The 14671-nt window shown below is 34.9% G+C and overlaps 1 protein-coding gene across 1 annotated transcript in view; it reads left to right on the top strand.

Moving 5' to 3' along the window:
* The window catches only part of COL24A1 (collagen type XXIV alpha 1 chain), a 355028-nt gene that overhangs the window by 103343 nt on the left and 237014 nt on the right, over window positions 1–14671 (top strand). Inside the window, 2 exon segments of the mRNA XM_044914336.1 lie at window positions 434–487; window positions 4759–4812. Coding sequence (XP_044770271.1) covers window positions 434–487; window positions 4759–4812 — 108 coding nt within the window.

The following is a 14671-nucleotide window of genomic DNA, read 5'->3' as shown; positions in this document are numbered from 1 at the left end:
AAGGCAGTCGCTTAACCGACTGAGCCACCCAGGCGCCCTGCATTTTTTTTTTTTTTAAGATTTTATTTATTTATTTGCGAGAAAGAATGAGAGACAGAGAGCACGAGAGGGAGGAGGGTCAGAGGGAGAAGCAGGCTCCTCGCTGAGCAGGGAACCTGATGCGGGACTCAATCCAGGGACTCCAGGATCATGACCTGAGCCGAAGGCAGTCGCTGAACCAACTGAGCCACCCAGGTGCCCAGGAGTATGATTATTTTAACCATGTAGTTTGTTAGGATATGGTATCAATATGGTTTTACACGTCTTGTTTGAAATGGTTTTCTCAAAGTTTTTAGATTCACTCCATTAATTTTTTAAGCAGTTTGTATACAGAGGCATAGCTGCCTTTTGTGGTGTGATAGCTTTCATCTTCTCCATTATTCTCACCCTCTAGGGTGCTGTTGGTGTTCCAGGACCACCAGGGATCAGAGGAAAGCCAGGACCTTCAGTAGGTTTGAACTTTTGCTTTGCTCTTTCCCATTAACGAAGTGTACATCATGGCATGAGTCTTCACACTTGTTGGTATTAGTAGAATATAAGAAGTAGGGGATAAGCCTATCAGTCTGGCATTTTTTCTCTTCAGTTTTAGGGTATAGCTAATCCTTCAAGTTTTCAGCTCGCATTCCATAGAGTATTGGACCTCATCCTTCCTGCCCCCCACCTCATCCCAGGCCAAAACCAAATTTCTGTGAGCCCTAAAGATCTTGTTTGATCTGTTATGGATAGTATCTAAAGTAAACAATGGACATTTCAGACAGAAAATACAAAGCACCTTAAATAATACTTTAAATTTTTCCAAATATCTTTCATTCCAATATATTTCATTAGAGAAATATTTTGAAGAAAAGATAGCATGTCACACTCTGTGGGCACAAATATACTAGTTCTTTGTCTTTTTTTTTTTTTTTAACCTTTGGGCATCAATTAGTTGGGGAAAAAAAGAATATTTTATATTGTAGTTAACATGAAACCCAACTCAAACTAAAATTACTGAGTAATTAAAATCATTTAAATAATGGTTAAAACATGAGTTAACAGTATGTCTCTATATATTAAAAGTCATAATAATTATAGCTAAGATTTACTGAGTGTTTACAAAGTACCAGTCTCTATTCTAAGGTCTGTACCTCTAATTTAATCTTTACAAAAATCATATGAAGTTGGTACTATTATTATTCTTATTTTACAGATTAGGGAAACTGAAACACAGAGTCAAATAACTTGCCCAAGTTTCCATAGTTAGTTGTTGGTCACCTGGGAAAACCTAGGTAATCATGTGTCAGAGCTCACGTACTTAGCCACTATGCAATACTGTTTGAGGGTTTAATATTTTAAGATTGTTTTAGGATTTTTAATACTGATTACAACTCTATGAAGGTGTAGGTGATTGTAGATAGAAAAAAATAGATGGAAGATTATAACTTATTAATATAACATTAAAATATACATTTGAAAGAGTGTTGTTCCCTGAGCAAATCATCGTGTTTCCTCTAACTCCCTCCTCCCATCTCAGGTTTGTTTATTTTTTTGTCAGAGGAAGCAGCATTAAGTTATAGTACTTTATATACTTCATTCTGTATGACTTCTAACAGTGACAGCATTTCATATACATCTCTCAGAAAGTATTTATTCCAAAGAAAAATATTCAGTATCTTTTTGTCAAGTGACATGCTGGTGATGAGCTTCACTCTTACTTTTTTGCCCTGGACTCAGAGTAAACCTGGCCAGTCATGTATCCAGACTTGGGCTCTGGAGCTGAATCTCAGAAATTCCAAAGAGTATAAATAAGGGACATAAAAATAGGTCATGAAACCAACAAAAAGCTTCCGTTTTTCAAGGATGATTCTAATCACATAACAGGAACTTACAATATCTGCAGTGGTTGGCAAAGTAAGACCCTAGACTTCTTACATCCTCAGTTATTCATAATGTGAAGGTTTTCTGACTTTTGATAATAATAAAAGGAGCGGGTACAACACATTTTCTAAGGCCAATACTAAGTAATAAATGGTATCAATATTATTCTGTAATGCTTTACAATTAATTACTAGAGAAAACGGAAGTCAGATATCATGCTTATACAAAGTAAACCTTTTTAATGTCTCCCTTACTTTTTGATACAGTGTATATTGATAACATGTTGGTTGTGAGGCAGGGGGGATATACTGCTCTGAGAAACAGAGACTTAGATTTTAGTTCCACCCCCGACACTGACTTGCTATGACCTTGAGCATTTAACCACTGTGTAAGTTCCTTGCAAATCTGTGACTCTTTAATTTCCTCTCTCAGTAATAGTGTTTACTAGTATTTCTCCAGTCTAACCTAAAAAAAAGGTGGAGAGCCTGTTTCACCTTTAACACATTGTCCTAAAACCCTTAATGTTATTTTTTTTCCTGAAATAAATCACCAGAACCAACTCTAGTATGTTTTTTTAGGGCTGTGAGGCAGGGAGTATTAGGATGATAAAAGTGAGGCTTTTACTTGCTCATTTTGTACCTTTCTATATTTTTCTAATAAAAAAAAACATTTTAATGTCAGCAGGGATTACTTTGGTAGAAGATAGTTGACCATCTTTTGTTTGTTTTATCAAATCTTTGAAAAATATACATCAGACTGAAGATAGGCTAGATATTTATGAATTAATATTTGTGAGCATCTGTAGTCTCTCACTTTATCACTTGTTTGTATCTTATTAATAGAAAAAAACTGTAGGGGTTTGGCCTGGAAACCTTCCCTAGTTTTGGAAGGAGACACCTGTTTAATGAAAAATTGCTTGCGCTGAATCTGTTATATTAAAAAGAAATTATACAAGTTAGTGCCTATCTAAATCATTTGTTTACTATCATGACAAAGAATGTCAAAGTCATAAGGATGTCTTTCTTATTTTATATCTCCTACTTTTGGCTTTCTGTTTTCTAAGATGCCGGCATTAGTGATATTTTTTTTTTCCCAAATGAATCTAAGTTGTAACATGAAAGAATACTTACAAGATAAAAGAAAGAATGTCCTGATTTGGAAAGCTTTCTTCATTTTGGAATTAGGGAGTCTTTTGCTCAACAAGCATCTAAAAACCAGAGACAATCACCAATCAGAAGTTAAGAAATATTCTTTCCTTAAAACAAAGAAAACAAAGACAATTATTATGTTTTTCCATATTTTTAACTAGAAGTTGTCAGTTATAGAGGTTTACTTAATCATTACTCCATTGTCTAAAATTCAGTTTTTATAAAGGAGATTTGACATTCAAGGAAACTTCCAGTTGAAGTTTTTCAAAAATGAAGATTTATTCTGAAGAATGAAATTTTTCCAAAATTTGTGCTTTTAACTATCTGGTTGTCAATTAACTTTTCTGAAAACAAAGACATAGAGTATGTTATTTTTTCCTCAAAACTTGTAAATTTAGCTTCTCATTTGTTTTTTTGCCACCAGAGGTCTCCAGTGAGAGCCCCATCTTTATCTCTTTAAGAGAGGTACTTGCCATTTTAAGAATTTAAGACTCTAGATACTGATTATGATGAATTATGACTTTATTTAGGAGAACCTAAATCAAGTCTTATATAATACTTCATTACTTTTCTCTGGATTTGATTGCAGTAGTTCTATTGTGTACTGTTTTGTATCCAGATACCCAGATACTTAAGCGTTGTATGAGAATGACTTTAGTGCTTATGGAAAACTGTGCTTTACTTCTTAAAACGTGGGTAAGCACACATTATTTCTTGTAATTTTATGTAATCTGAGACCTATTAGGTCAAATTTGAAACTCACATAGAAATTTAATATGACAGAAATAATCAATAATTTTTCTTATGAAAGCAAGGGTATCAGACTACTGCCTCCTTTCATCTCTAGTTTCAGGCTTTATAACCACTTTTCTCTCCTCTGAACTTCCTCTCCAGCCCTGATTTCACATGGTTAATCCAGATGTCAGAAAATGGCTTCAGAAATATTGACAATAAATCCTCAACATTTTAATATAATGATCAAAACAATCTAGGAATTATAGGTACCCAGGAGAGGACAGAGGATATAAAGGGAAAGATTAATGGTTATAAAATTGGTTAACATTTATTGCCAGGCACTGTGCTAAACTAAGCACCTTAAATATATTGTCTCCTTTAATCCTCACAATTACCCTGTAACAATGTTAGTACTTGTTATCACTATTATTATTCCTATTTTATTGTTAAGAAAACTGAGCCTAAGAGAGATTAAGCAGCAGGGACTTAAATCCAGATGATTTTTAATTACTAAATCAGGCCTCTTGTAGTATCAAAGGAGAGAGGAATTTTCAGGGACAGTCCCAGACTCTGGTTGTTATGAAAGCAGTTCCTCATCTAGAGTCCCCTATCTTGTTGAGTCAAACTTTATTGCCTTATCTCTGGGTAACCTACACATACACACACTACTTTTTTCTTGATTTGAGCACTTAACTCAATTTGTTTGTATTTCCAACACTTAGGAGTAACTATATATTATATCCATACATCTTTTATTTAAATGAGTTTTCCACAGTGATGATGGTTACAAATTAAGTCTTTCTGAAGGGTAGTTACAACTTTATTTGACATAATATGTTCATTGTTGTTTGCTGAAAAGTCATTATAATTTTGTGTGGCATAATACATTGAGTTCTTTTTGCTTACCATATGTCTGTTTCTGTTTTAAATTGTATATATCAGATTAATACTTATACTTTGATCCCCACCCCCATTTTAGGGCCAGATAGGTGACCCGGGACCCCAAGGACCATGTGGCCCTCCAGGACCAGAGGTAAAATGTTGGTTGGAAGATACTAAATTTGAAACAAAAGTAAAAATTAAACTTGATTGTAAAGCATGTTTTTACATAACAGGCTTAAGAAAGATTCTTGTTAAAATTCACATCTTTGTAAATAGTTTGGACTAAATCTTTTCTCCCATATTAAAAGGTATGCAACAGTGATCCCGAGGAAACAGAAAGGTATTAGCCATATTATAGTCCTGATTAGATCACAGCTGACTTATTTGTTTGGCACAACTATTAATAACACATACTTGGGGCATGAAATCAAATTTCAGGATAAACTCCATTGAATTTTTAATACAAAATGCTTCCAATGTTTGCTGTATGCATATATCATTTAGATCTCATATTCTAGAATAAATATAATTAAGTCTATAGTACATATATCAAACTTGTTTGTTTATTCTTTGAAATATGACTTTGGCTGACTACTTGATGTAGAGTGTCTTTTTTTTTCCTGCAAATTCACATAGAACACAAGCTTCTAACATGAAACATTTGAGTTTTTTAAAAATCATTTTATGAGTCAAAGATATGTACCACATGGAGATAAAGATTCTGAAGCTCACTCTAGTTCAGAAATATAAGCCAAAAGAATATATGTACATACACATATAAATACACATACACATCTAATTCAGAATCATAGAAACAGTAATAAAGCTGAAAAAATGAGTTTGGCTTCAGAATAAATAAATCAGAACAATAAACAATGTCAAAGCAATAGGCAGAATTTCTAGAAATAGCACTGTACTGATGCTTTCTCCCTCTCTTTGTAAACCATAAAATCTACTTCTTACCCTGCATCTCTCTTTCAGGGTTGGCTGATTTCTTCAGCAAATGCCTATTCTTTCTTGTTGTCTCATTTAAAAACACACTCAATATTGGTAGTTCAAAAATCTAAAAAACTACATTGTACTAGTTTTATTAACAAGGACATAGTAGGAGATAAAATACAGCAATATATCGATGTCAGCATTCTGGGAAGAAGGAAATTGTTTTGAGTAATTGAAGCAATTATTAACAGATAATTAAAATAGTAATTAACACATTAATATAAGTTTATATCTTCTGTAAGCCTGTATGCTTTTAATAATTTTTTCGTGAAAACCTTCTTGGAATTAATTCTATTTACCTGTCTTCTCATACTGAGGATACAGAACCTAATTTATCTTTTATTATCTTTAAAGGTTATTATTATGAACATGGGTTCTATTGTAACTTTAGTTACAGATAGGATGCGTGCTAGGGAGGAATGTGTAACCTCCTAATTATCTGTATGGTTGGGATCATTTTCTCCTTTTTTCCTAAAGCCAGGTTAAAGGATGCATGGGCCATGTTTTTACTTATTACTTGGTCTTCCAAAGATGTTTCTTTTGAGATTTTATGATTTGCAATCATCATTCAAAACACTGTCTCATTGTATTTGATTTCTGTACTGCTAATACAAGGTCCTGAGCTCCAGCCTTGTCAGACTGTGCCCACGCCTCCTGCTCACCTGCATTAAATGTTTTCATTGGGCCAAAGATGTAACCTGGATTCATGTAATTGGTACAAGGTTGTTTTGGAAAAGTGGTTTAATCTAAAGATCATAAGTTTTTTTTTAATCATAAAAGTATAATGTGTAGGCAGTTATATATGAGGAAACACTTGTATCCAACTCCTTCTCAACATTAGACTTTTTTTTTATATTATGTATGTTATGTTAGTCACCATAGAGTACACCATTAGTTTTTTTTTAAATTTTTTTAATGTTATGTTAATCCCCATACATTACATCATTAGTTTTAGATATAGTGTTCCATGATTCATTGTTTGTGCATAACACCCAGTGCTCCATGCAGAACGTGCCCTCCTCAATACCCATCACCAGGCTAACCCATCCTCCCACCCCCCTCCCCTCTAGAACCATCAGTTTGTTTCTCAGAGTCCGTCGTCTCTCATACATCATTAGTTTTTGATGTAATGTTCCATGATTCATTGTTTGCATATGACACCCAGTGCTTCATGCAATACGTGCCCTCCTTAATACCCATCACATTAGACTTTTGATAGAGTTGCAGGTCCAAGAATTTACAATAGTATGTTTAATATTACATAAAGCCTGAAAAGTTTCTACTAGCACAGTAGATAAATTTTCTCAGATAAGGGGTTTTATATATTGTGTTAAATTTGGACTTGATTTAGGCAGTGATCAAAGATTTTTAAGCAAGGGAATGAAATGATCAGACTGTGTTTTCAACACTTGTGGTAGCAAGAGCAAAACGGTAAAAGAGAAGGAGAGAGGGAGAGGTGACAAAACTAATTAAACACTATTTAAGAGGATGATGCAAGGCAGGCTATAAATGATGAGGGCCTGTTACAATTGAGAAGAAAGGACGGCTTCCAGAAATAATTAGGATATAGAATTCACAGCACTTGAACACTCCAGTGAACCACATTCCCATGAACACTCCAGTTCATGGGAATGAGAGACAATTTTGATGTTTGTTGTTTGAAGAGTTGGGTGGAATGTGGGATTACCATTCTAAAAATAGAGAATAAAAAGGGGAGAAGGAAGAAAGTTTTCAGAGGGGTGGTAGAGATAATGCTTTGGTTTTGAATTTGTTAGGGTTGCAGTGTCTGTTGGACATACAAGAAATTAACCTGATAAGTCTATAGAAAACTATAGGCCTAAAACTCAGAAGAGAATAGGACTAGAGACAAACATTTGTAATCATCCACATAGAGGTATTATTTGAAGCAGTTGTAACAGATGAAATCATTTAGGGAAAGTACATGAAATAAGGTTCGAAAATACCACAGCTGGACGCTCACCCCCAGAAGGATACATTTTCTAACTACAGTGCAATTAAGTTTTAAATTAACAATATAAGAGCTGTAAGATAAACTTTGGTAATGTAAAAACATACAGAAAAGGAAAAAAAATCGCAGTGGAAATTAGAAAATATTTAGAACTGAATGAGAACAAATCACTGTAAAAATTTGAGTGTTGGACTTAAGCAACACCTGGGAGGAAATTCAAATTTCTCTAAAACGCAAAAAAGATCAAGAATAAATGAGTTGTGCATAGCACAAGTATAGGGATTTGTTTCAAAGGGAGAAGTTAAGGAGGTGAAATAAGGTAGATTTTGTTTTCTGTATAAGTAGGAGACAATCCCAAGAGTTAGAAGACTGTGGGCATGTGGAAAGAGGGTGCTTGAGGAGATCTGTGAAGAGTAAGTAGGGGAGTGACTGAAGACTTATAAAATAATTTCTGAGTGGTATTAAGAACTCAGCTGAGGGGATGCCTGGGTGGCTTAGTTGGTTAAGTGTATGCCTTTGGCTCAGGTCATGGTCCCAGGGTCCTGGAATCGAGTCCCACATCAGGCTCCCTGCTCAGAGGGGAGCCTGTTTCTCCCTTTGCCTGCTGCTACCCCTGCTTGTGCTCTCTCTCTCTGACAAATAAATAAATAAATAAATAACCTTAAAAAAAATAAAGAACTCAGCTGAGATTGAAAAACTGTCTTTTCTCAATATATAGCCACAAAGTCCTGTACATTTTTTTGGAACTGTTTTGTAAATTTTAGTATGAACTTCCTACTGGCCAAAACAGTGACGTATGATCAGTTATATGACTCTCTTTTCCCTTCTATAAAAAACACATTAATAGTTCAAAAGAAGGGCAGCAGTTCATGGTATTGTGTGATTTCCATCTTTCAGACTGATGTCATAATGCCAAAGTACAATTCAGTAAAAGTAAATCTATTAGGAGCCAAAATGATGACACCTAGTTTTTATACTTCTATGATAACATTTCTTAATTATTGGGTGGTAAAAGGTTTAAGTTGATATCTGAAAAATAACATACTTTTGGGATTAGTACTTCTGAATGATAGCAGCCTAAGTAACTTGAGCAGATTACTTGGAACTTTTTAAAAAATTTTGAATGTTGTGATATATTTATTTAATTTTGTCTTTTTCTAAACGGGTTATCAGTTGTTCCAGGACTATTTCTTAAGCAATTGGTCTTTTCTTTAGTCATTTTAAAGCTACCTCTACAAATACTAAATTTTCATGTTTCTTTGGCCTATGTCTGGATTTTGTTTTCTATTCCACTTGAATGATTGTCTATTCATACACAAATGTCACACTGTTTCAATGGTAGAAAAAAAACCCTGCTAGCCTTATGGGTTTTCCCTTGTATGTTATTGTCTTCTTTTGTCTTCATGCTTTTAAATTTTTTTCTTTATCACTATATTTTGCCAGTTTGATTACAATGTCTTGGTGTGGATCTGTTTTGTTGATTTTGATAGGGGTTCTCCATGCCTCCTGGATCTGGATATCTGTTTCCTTCCCCAGGTTAGGGAAGTTTCAGCTATTATTTCTTCAAATAAATTTTCTGCTCCCTTGTCTCTCTCTTCTTCTTCTGAGACTCCTATAATATGAATGTTACTATGTTTGAGGGAGTCACTGAGTTCCCTAAGTCTATTCTCCTTTTGCATAATTCTTTTTTCTCTCTTTTGTTCAGCTTGATTACTTTCCATTACTCTGTTTTTTAGGTCATTAATTTGTTCCTCTGCTTCTTCCAGCCTGCTGTTAATTCCATCAAGCATGTTTCTCATTTCACTTATGGAGCCTTTTATTTCTGCTTCACTATTCCTTATCTCTGTGTTAAGGGTCTCACTCATGTCTTTTACTCTTTTCTCAAGTCCGGGGAATATCCTTATGATCATTATTTTAAATTCTCTATTAGGCATGTTACTTATATCTGTTTCACTTAAATCTCTTGCTGTGGCCTTGTCCTGTTCTTTCATTTGGGATAAATTTATCTATCTTCTCATTTTTTCTAAGTTTCTGTGCCTGTTTCTGTGTGTTAGGGAAGTCACCTATGTCTGCTGTTTTTGAGGGTAATGGGCCTTATGAAGAAGAAGTCCTGTATTGCCCCGCTGTGTAGCATCCCTTGTTCCTCAGAGTCTGGCACTTTTGAGAGTGTCTCCAGGGTATGTGTGCTTTGCTGTTTTGTCCTGGCTGCTTTATCTATCAGGCCAGTCATCTGCAGAGGCTTGCTTTGCCTATTGTGAGCAGTGTTTGGTCCCTGGCCTTTTAACTAGGTATGCTCTGATCTGTTTGTGAAATGAGACCTGTTGCCACTGCCACTGGAACTGATGTTCTGCAAACCCTCACAGATGCAATGTGACCAAGGGTTTGGGCTGATCTTAAAGGGGAGAGGCCCGTTGGGACTGAGGCAAGCATGACTGGGAGGGCCGGTTCCACTGGAGCATGGGGTGACAGGGCTTGGTGTAAGCAAATTAGGTAGGGAGTATTGGGCTGTGCTGGTTTCTGCAGGGCGCCCTGTGCTTATACTGAAGTTCAGGGCAGGGACATGGCCCTAGCCTGTTCATTTGTTCCCAGAGGGGTCTTTCCATGAATGCTGCCTCTTTGGGACATGCTCCAAGATGAGCGAATAACCTCCCCACTGTATGCCCCAGACACTCTTCAGATTGCTGTTTCAATGCTGTATGTCGACAGGTTGCCTGCCTTCTTTCCAAGATCAGGGCAATGCCCTCTGGAGTCTATCTCAGCCATACCCACTGACCTTTAAAACTTCAGGCTTTAAGTGCTGCTGGTTGCAAAAACTTACAAAATTTGGCCCCTCTCACTTTCCAAGCCATTGCTAGGGGGATTCATTTTCCCATGTACTCCTCTGTGTGCTAGTCTATCTCTCACCCTCCTCCACAACAGCAACTCCCTCCCTACCACATCAACCATAATCCTTTCTTTCCCAAACCACATTTCTGCACTTTCTACTACCTTGTTTGATGTGGCCTCTTCTCTACCTTTAGTCGTGGAGTTTGTTCTGCCAGTCTTCAGGTCAGTTTCTGGGGTGTTTAGGAGGATTTGATAGTTATCTAGTTGTATTCACAGGACAAGGTGAGTCTAGGGTCCTCCTCCTTTGCCACCATCCTCTCTCCTTCATATCACTTCTTTAACCATTCACCCATTGAATGGATTATTTTTAGATAATCCATTTTTGGATTTTGTTTCCATATCTTGCCTATTGTGAATTATACTGCAATGAACATAGAGGTGCATATATCTTTTTATGTTAGTGTATCCTATTTCTTTAGATAAATACCCAAAAGTGGAATTGCTTGATCATATGGTAGTTCTGTTTTTAATTTTTTTGAGGAAACTTCATACTGTTTTCCAAATGGCTGTACCAATACTTATCAATATGTACTAATATTTATTTGTGACTTTTGCATCAATATTTATAAATGATCTTGATCTATAATATTCAATCTTTTTTGGTATTTCTTTGTCCAGTTTACGTATTAGTGTTATACTTATTTTATGAAAATAATTAGGAAGTCTTCTTAATTTTTAGTGCTATGGAGTAATTTATGGAACATTGGGGCTGTCTTATCTATGAGACTTTGATGGAATTCCTCTGTGAAACCATCTGGAATTGATGTTTTTTTATGGGGTAGTTCCTTGATGAATTTTTTTACTGCTTCTGCAGAAATTAGCCTTTTTAAGCTATCTCTAATGGGGTTAGCTTTGTTATATTAGCCTTAGGAAAATATCTGTTTCATCTAGGTTTTCAAATTGACTTCCATATAAATTCACAAAATAGTCTCACGATTTTTAAATTTTTGTTTTAATGGTTGTTTCCCATGTGCCATTATTTTTTTTAATATTTATATATGTGCTTATTCTTTTTTTTTTTTCTTGGTTAGGCTTGATTCAGTTTGTGTAGTTATTTTTTTTTCAAAAAATTTTTGAAATTTTTATTTATTGTTTTCTGTTTTTCTTTTCATTACATAATTAGTTTCTCCTTTTATCTTTATTATTTCTTGGAGATTCTCTTGGTTTATTTATTTTTTTTTTTAGTTAGGAATTTAATTTTATTTATTTTCATTATTTTATTTTCATTCCTAAAACTATTAAGAATTGTCACTTTCCCTCTGCCTACTACTTTAAATGTATCTCAAAGATTCTGGTATGGAGTATTTTTATTACCATTGTCTTTTAGATATTTTGTAATTTCAATTATTTCTCTTTTCACCCAAGAGTTATTTAAAAAGGAGTTTTAGAATTTCCAGGTGGAAGAGCCTATTGGTTTTGGTTTTGTTAATAATTCTTACTTTTATTTCATTGTTATCAGAGGATGTTGTTCTATTTTTTGGAACTTATCAATCTTTTCTTTTTTGTTGTGATCATTTTTTGTGATTTAATATACACTTGACATTTCATTATACATTTTAATATACACTTGACAAGGAGGTATATTTTTATCATTAAATGTGAAGTTTAATACATAGTATATAGTGACTTGCTCTTTATTATGTTGTTTAGGTTTTGCTATATCTTCACTTATTTTTGGCCTAATTGATCTATGTAAATGGCATGTACTATGGCTGCTGCTGATCTGATTGCTCTTGGGGTCACAGCTGGTATTCATCATTCCCTCCTTCACTACCCATTTTAAATTCCTTTCACCTTCAGCTATCACCTGAGTGGGTCTTGGTGGCTTAGCTAGTGGTATGACCTTAACCTTCATTACTGAGAATATGAACTCTTGATAGGAGTTCTAAGAGGTGTCCAGTGTATCACCTGAGTTCCACGTGTATCCCTTCCTGCCCTTTTTGTGTAAAGAAGTCTTGCCTATTTTTGTTTTTCAGGGTCAATTAACCATGCCAGTATGGTGACTTCCCTTTTTGTTTGCTCAGACCTCATCATAAAAAGTCCAAAGTGCCTTGTTAAGAGCCCTAAGTTTAGGTTAGTGGGATATTTGCTCTGTCTCCTGTCAAGAGAGAGACCCTTTGGGTAACAGGATATCTAATCCTGAAGAGTCCAAGGTTGTGGGGAAAGAAAGTACAAAATATAGTGCATCATTGGGAGTGATGGTAAATAAGACCACATCCACTTCTATTCTTTGGTTTCCAGAGTCATGCATCCTTCCTATTAGAGATAAAAGTACCATATATAGGTCTCTGACTTAAAAAAATACACTATATCCCAAAGAGTGGTACTCCCTTCATATTGTTTCCTTTAAGATGGCCCTTCCCTTATAACTTTAAAGGCAGTTCCAATGTATTGTAAGGCTGGTTACCTCTAAATGGTACAGAATGGGTGAAGGCCAATGAATCATATCAGGGGCCCACTCTTGTAGCTTTTTGTAGAGAGGGTATCTTGTTCAAATGCTATACTCTATGGGGTTCCATGCCTGTGGATCAGACATTCTGTAATTTTCTAGATAGTGGTGCTAGTTGGAGCTTTAAAGAAAGGAAAGGTAAACTCTTGTAAAATAAGTATCTGTTTCTGTGAAGATGAACTGCTGATACTTCCAAATTTGAAGGGCCCCACATGAATGCAGACTATTTTTTAATTTTCTTTTAGTTATAAAGGAAAAGAGTGTATTTGCCAAATCAGTGATTACATACCAAATATAGAAGGACTTAGTTATCTGCTATGTCTGACAGAACAGCTGCAACTGGGGCTGTGGTAGCCTATAGTCAATCTCCACAATCCAACTGACTTCTGTAGGTGGTAATCTGGTGAATTTAACAGTGCTCTGATAGAGACCATCATGCATTCATATTTTAGGTTTTTGACGCTGGCAGGGATCTCTGACATTCTCTCTACATGATATGATTGGCAGTCATGTAGATGTGAGTTATTGTCTGATCCTTAGAACCCAGAGGTCTACTTAACTATAGAAGTATCTCTTCCATTTAGGCTCTTCTTTAAAGAATTCAGTTCTAATTATTTCTTTTCAACAGATCTTTTTGAGATATCCATTATATGTTCATCCCTAAAAAAAAAAAAAAATGCTGAGGTCAATTGGATTTGGTCTTGACTTCAAAGAACTTATATTGAAGAAAGCAATATTCAATTCCGACTAGGTCAAAGCCTCCACTATCTCTATTTGTCTTTTTTCAGACATCAAAATTAATTAGGTTTGATTAAATGAAAAATTAAAAATCATTTGATTATTTAAAAGTCTAGAATCAGTTTAGTCCTTAGAGAAAATTATAAAATAGCCAAAGAACTTAATTCCTATGGCCGCTGATCTTCCTCTATTCTTTCCCTTTTGAGCATGGGTTCTTGTCTATCTCAAACAACCAGTCTCTCTTTTCTTTTCCATAATTACCCTTCTCATCAAAGCTTGTTTTTAAAGACCTGATAAATATATTTTACTCCAAGCAGTAAATGGTTAGCAGAACAGCTATCTTCAATAGAATCCCCTTTCAAGGATATTTACATTTTAACACTAAACAGAAACCTGGAACTAATGCAATGAGTCTTGAATTGTAGAATTTAAGGAGTCATTTAGTGAGCAGGGAAAGATTTGTGGGTGATTTAAACTTTGATGCTCCTCAAATTAATCATACCATTTAAGTTGTCACCTGTACTACCAATAAGACAGGAAAAGACGGGCCAATATTTCTTTCCAGTACTTTCTAGTTCAGAAGCTCAGATCTTCATAAGAGTGAAAGCAAAGCACTCTGAAGTTTTTGTTGTAAAGGTTATTTGCCATTGGCATTGAAGAGACTGTTCATCATTAAAGATCATCTGAACAAATGTCGCTTCAAACCACTTCAAAGTTTTTTTTTCTTGCTTCATAATGTTTTACTTATTGTAGGCAAGTTAAATTACTGTACCAAAGAAGTAAACATATCTGTGCACTTAGCTCTTTCCAGAATTGTAAATATTAGAGATGTCACAAAATAAAACATCACGTGCTTTAAAACATAAGATTAAATTTTTTTCCATGCTAGTTCTTTGTCTGCTTTTAACAAAAACATATGGAAAATGCTGTATAGGAATCTTCCCTATTTCTTTAAGCATAGTAATATCA

This window comes from Neomonachus schauinslandi, chromosome 4 (genome assembly GCF_002201575.2).
Source record: "Neomonachus schauinslandi chromosome 4, ASM220157v2, whole genome shotgun sequence".
Taxonomy (NCBI): domain Eukaryota; kingdom Metazoa; phylum Chordata; class Mammalia; order Carnivora; family Phocidae; genus Neomonachus; species Neomonachus schauinslandi.
This window is presented reverse-complemented; position numbering and strand designations above follow the sequence as displayed.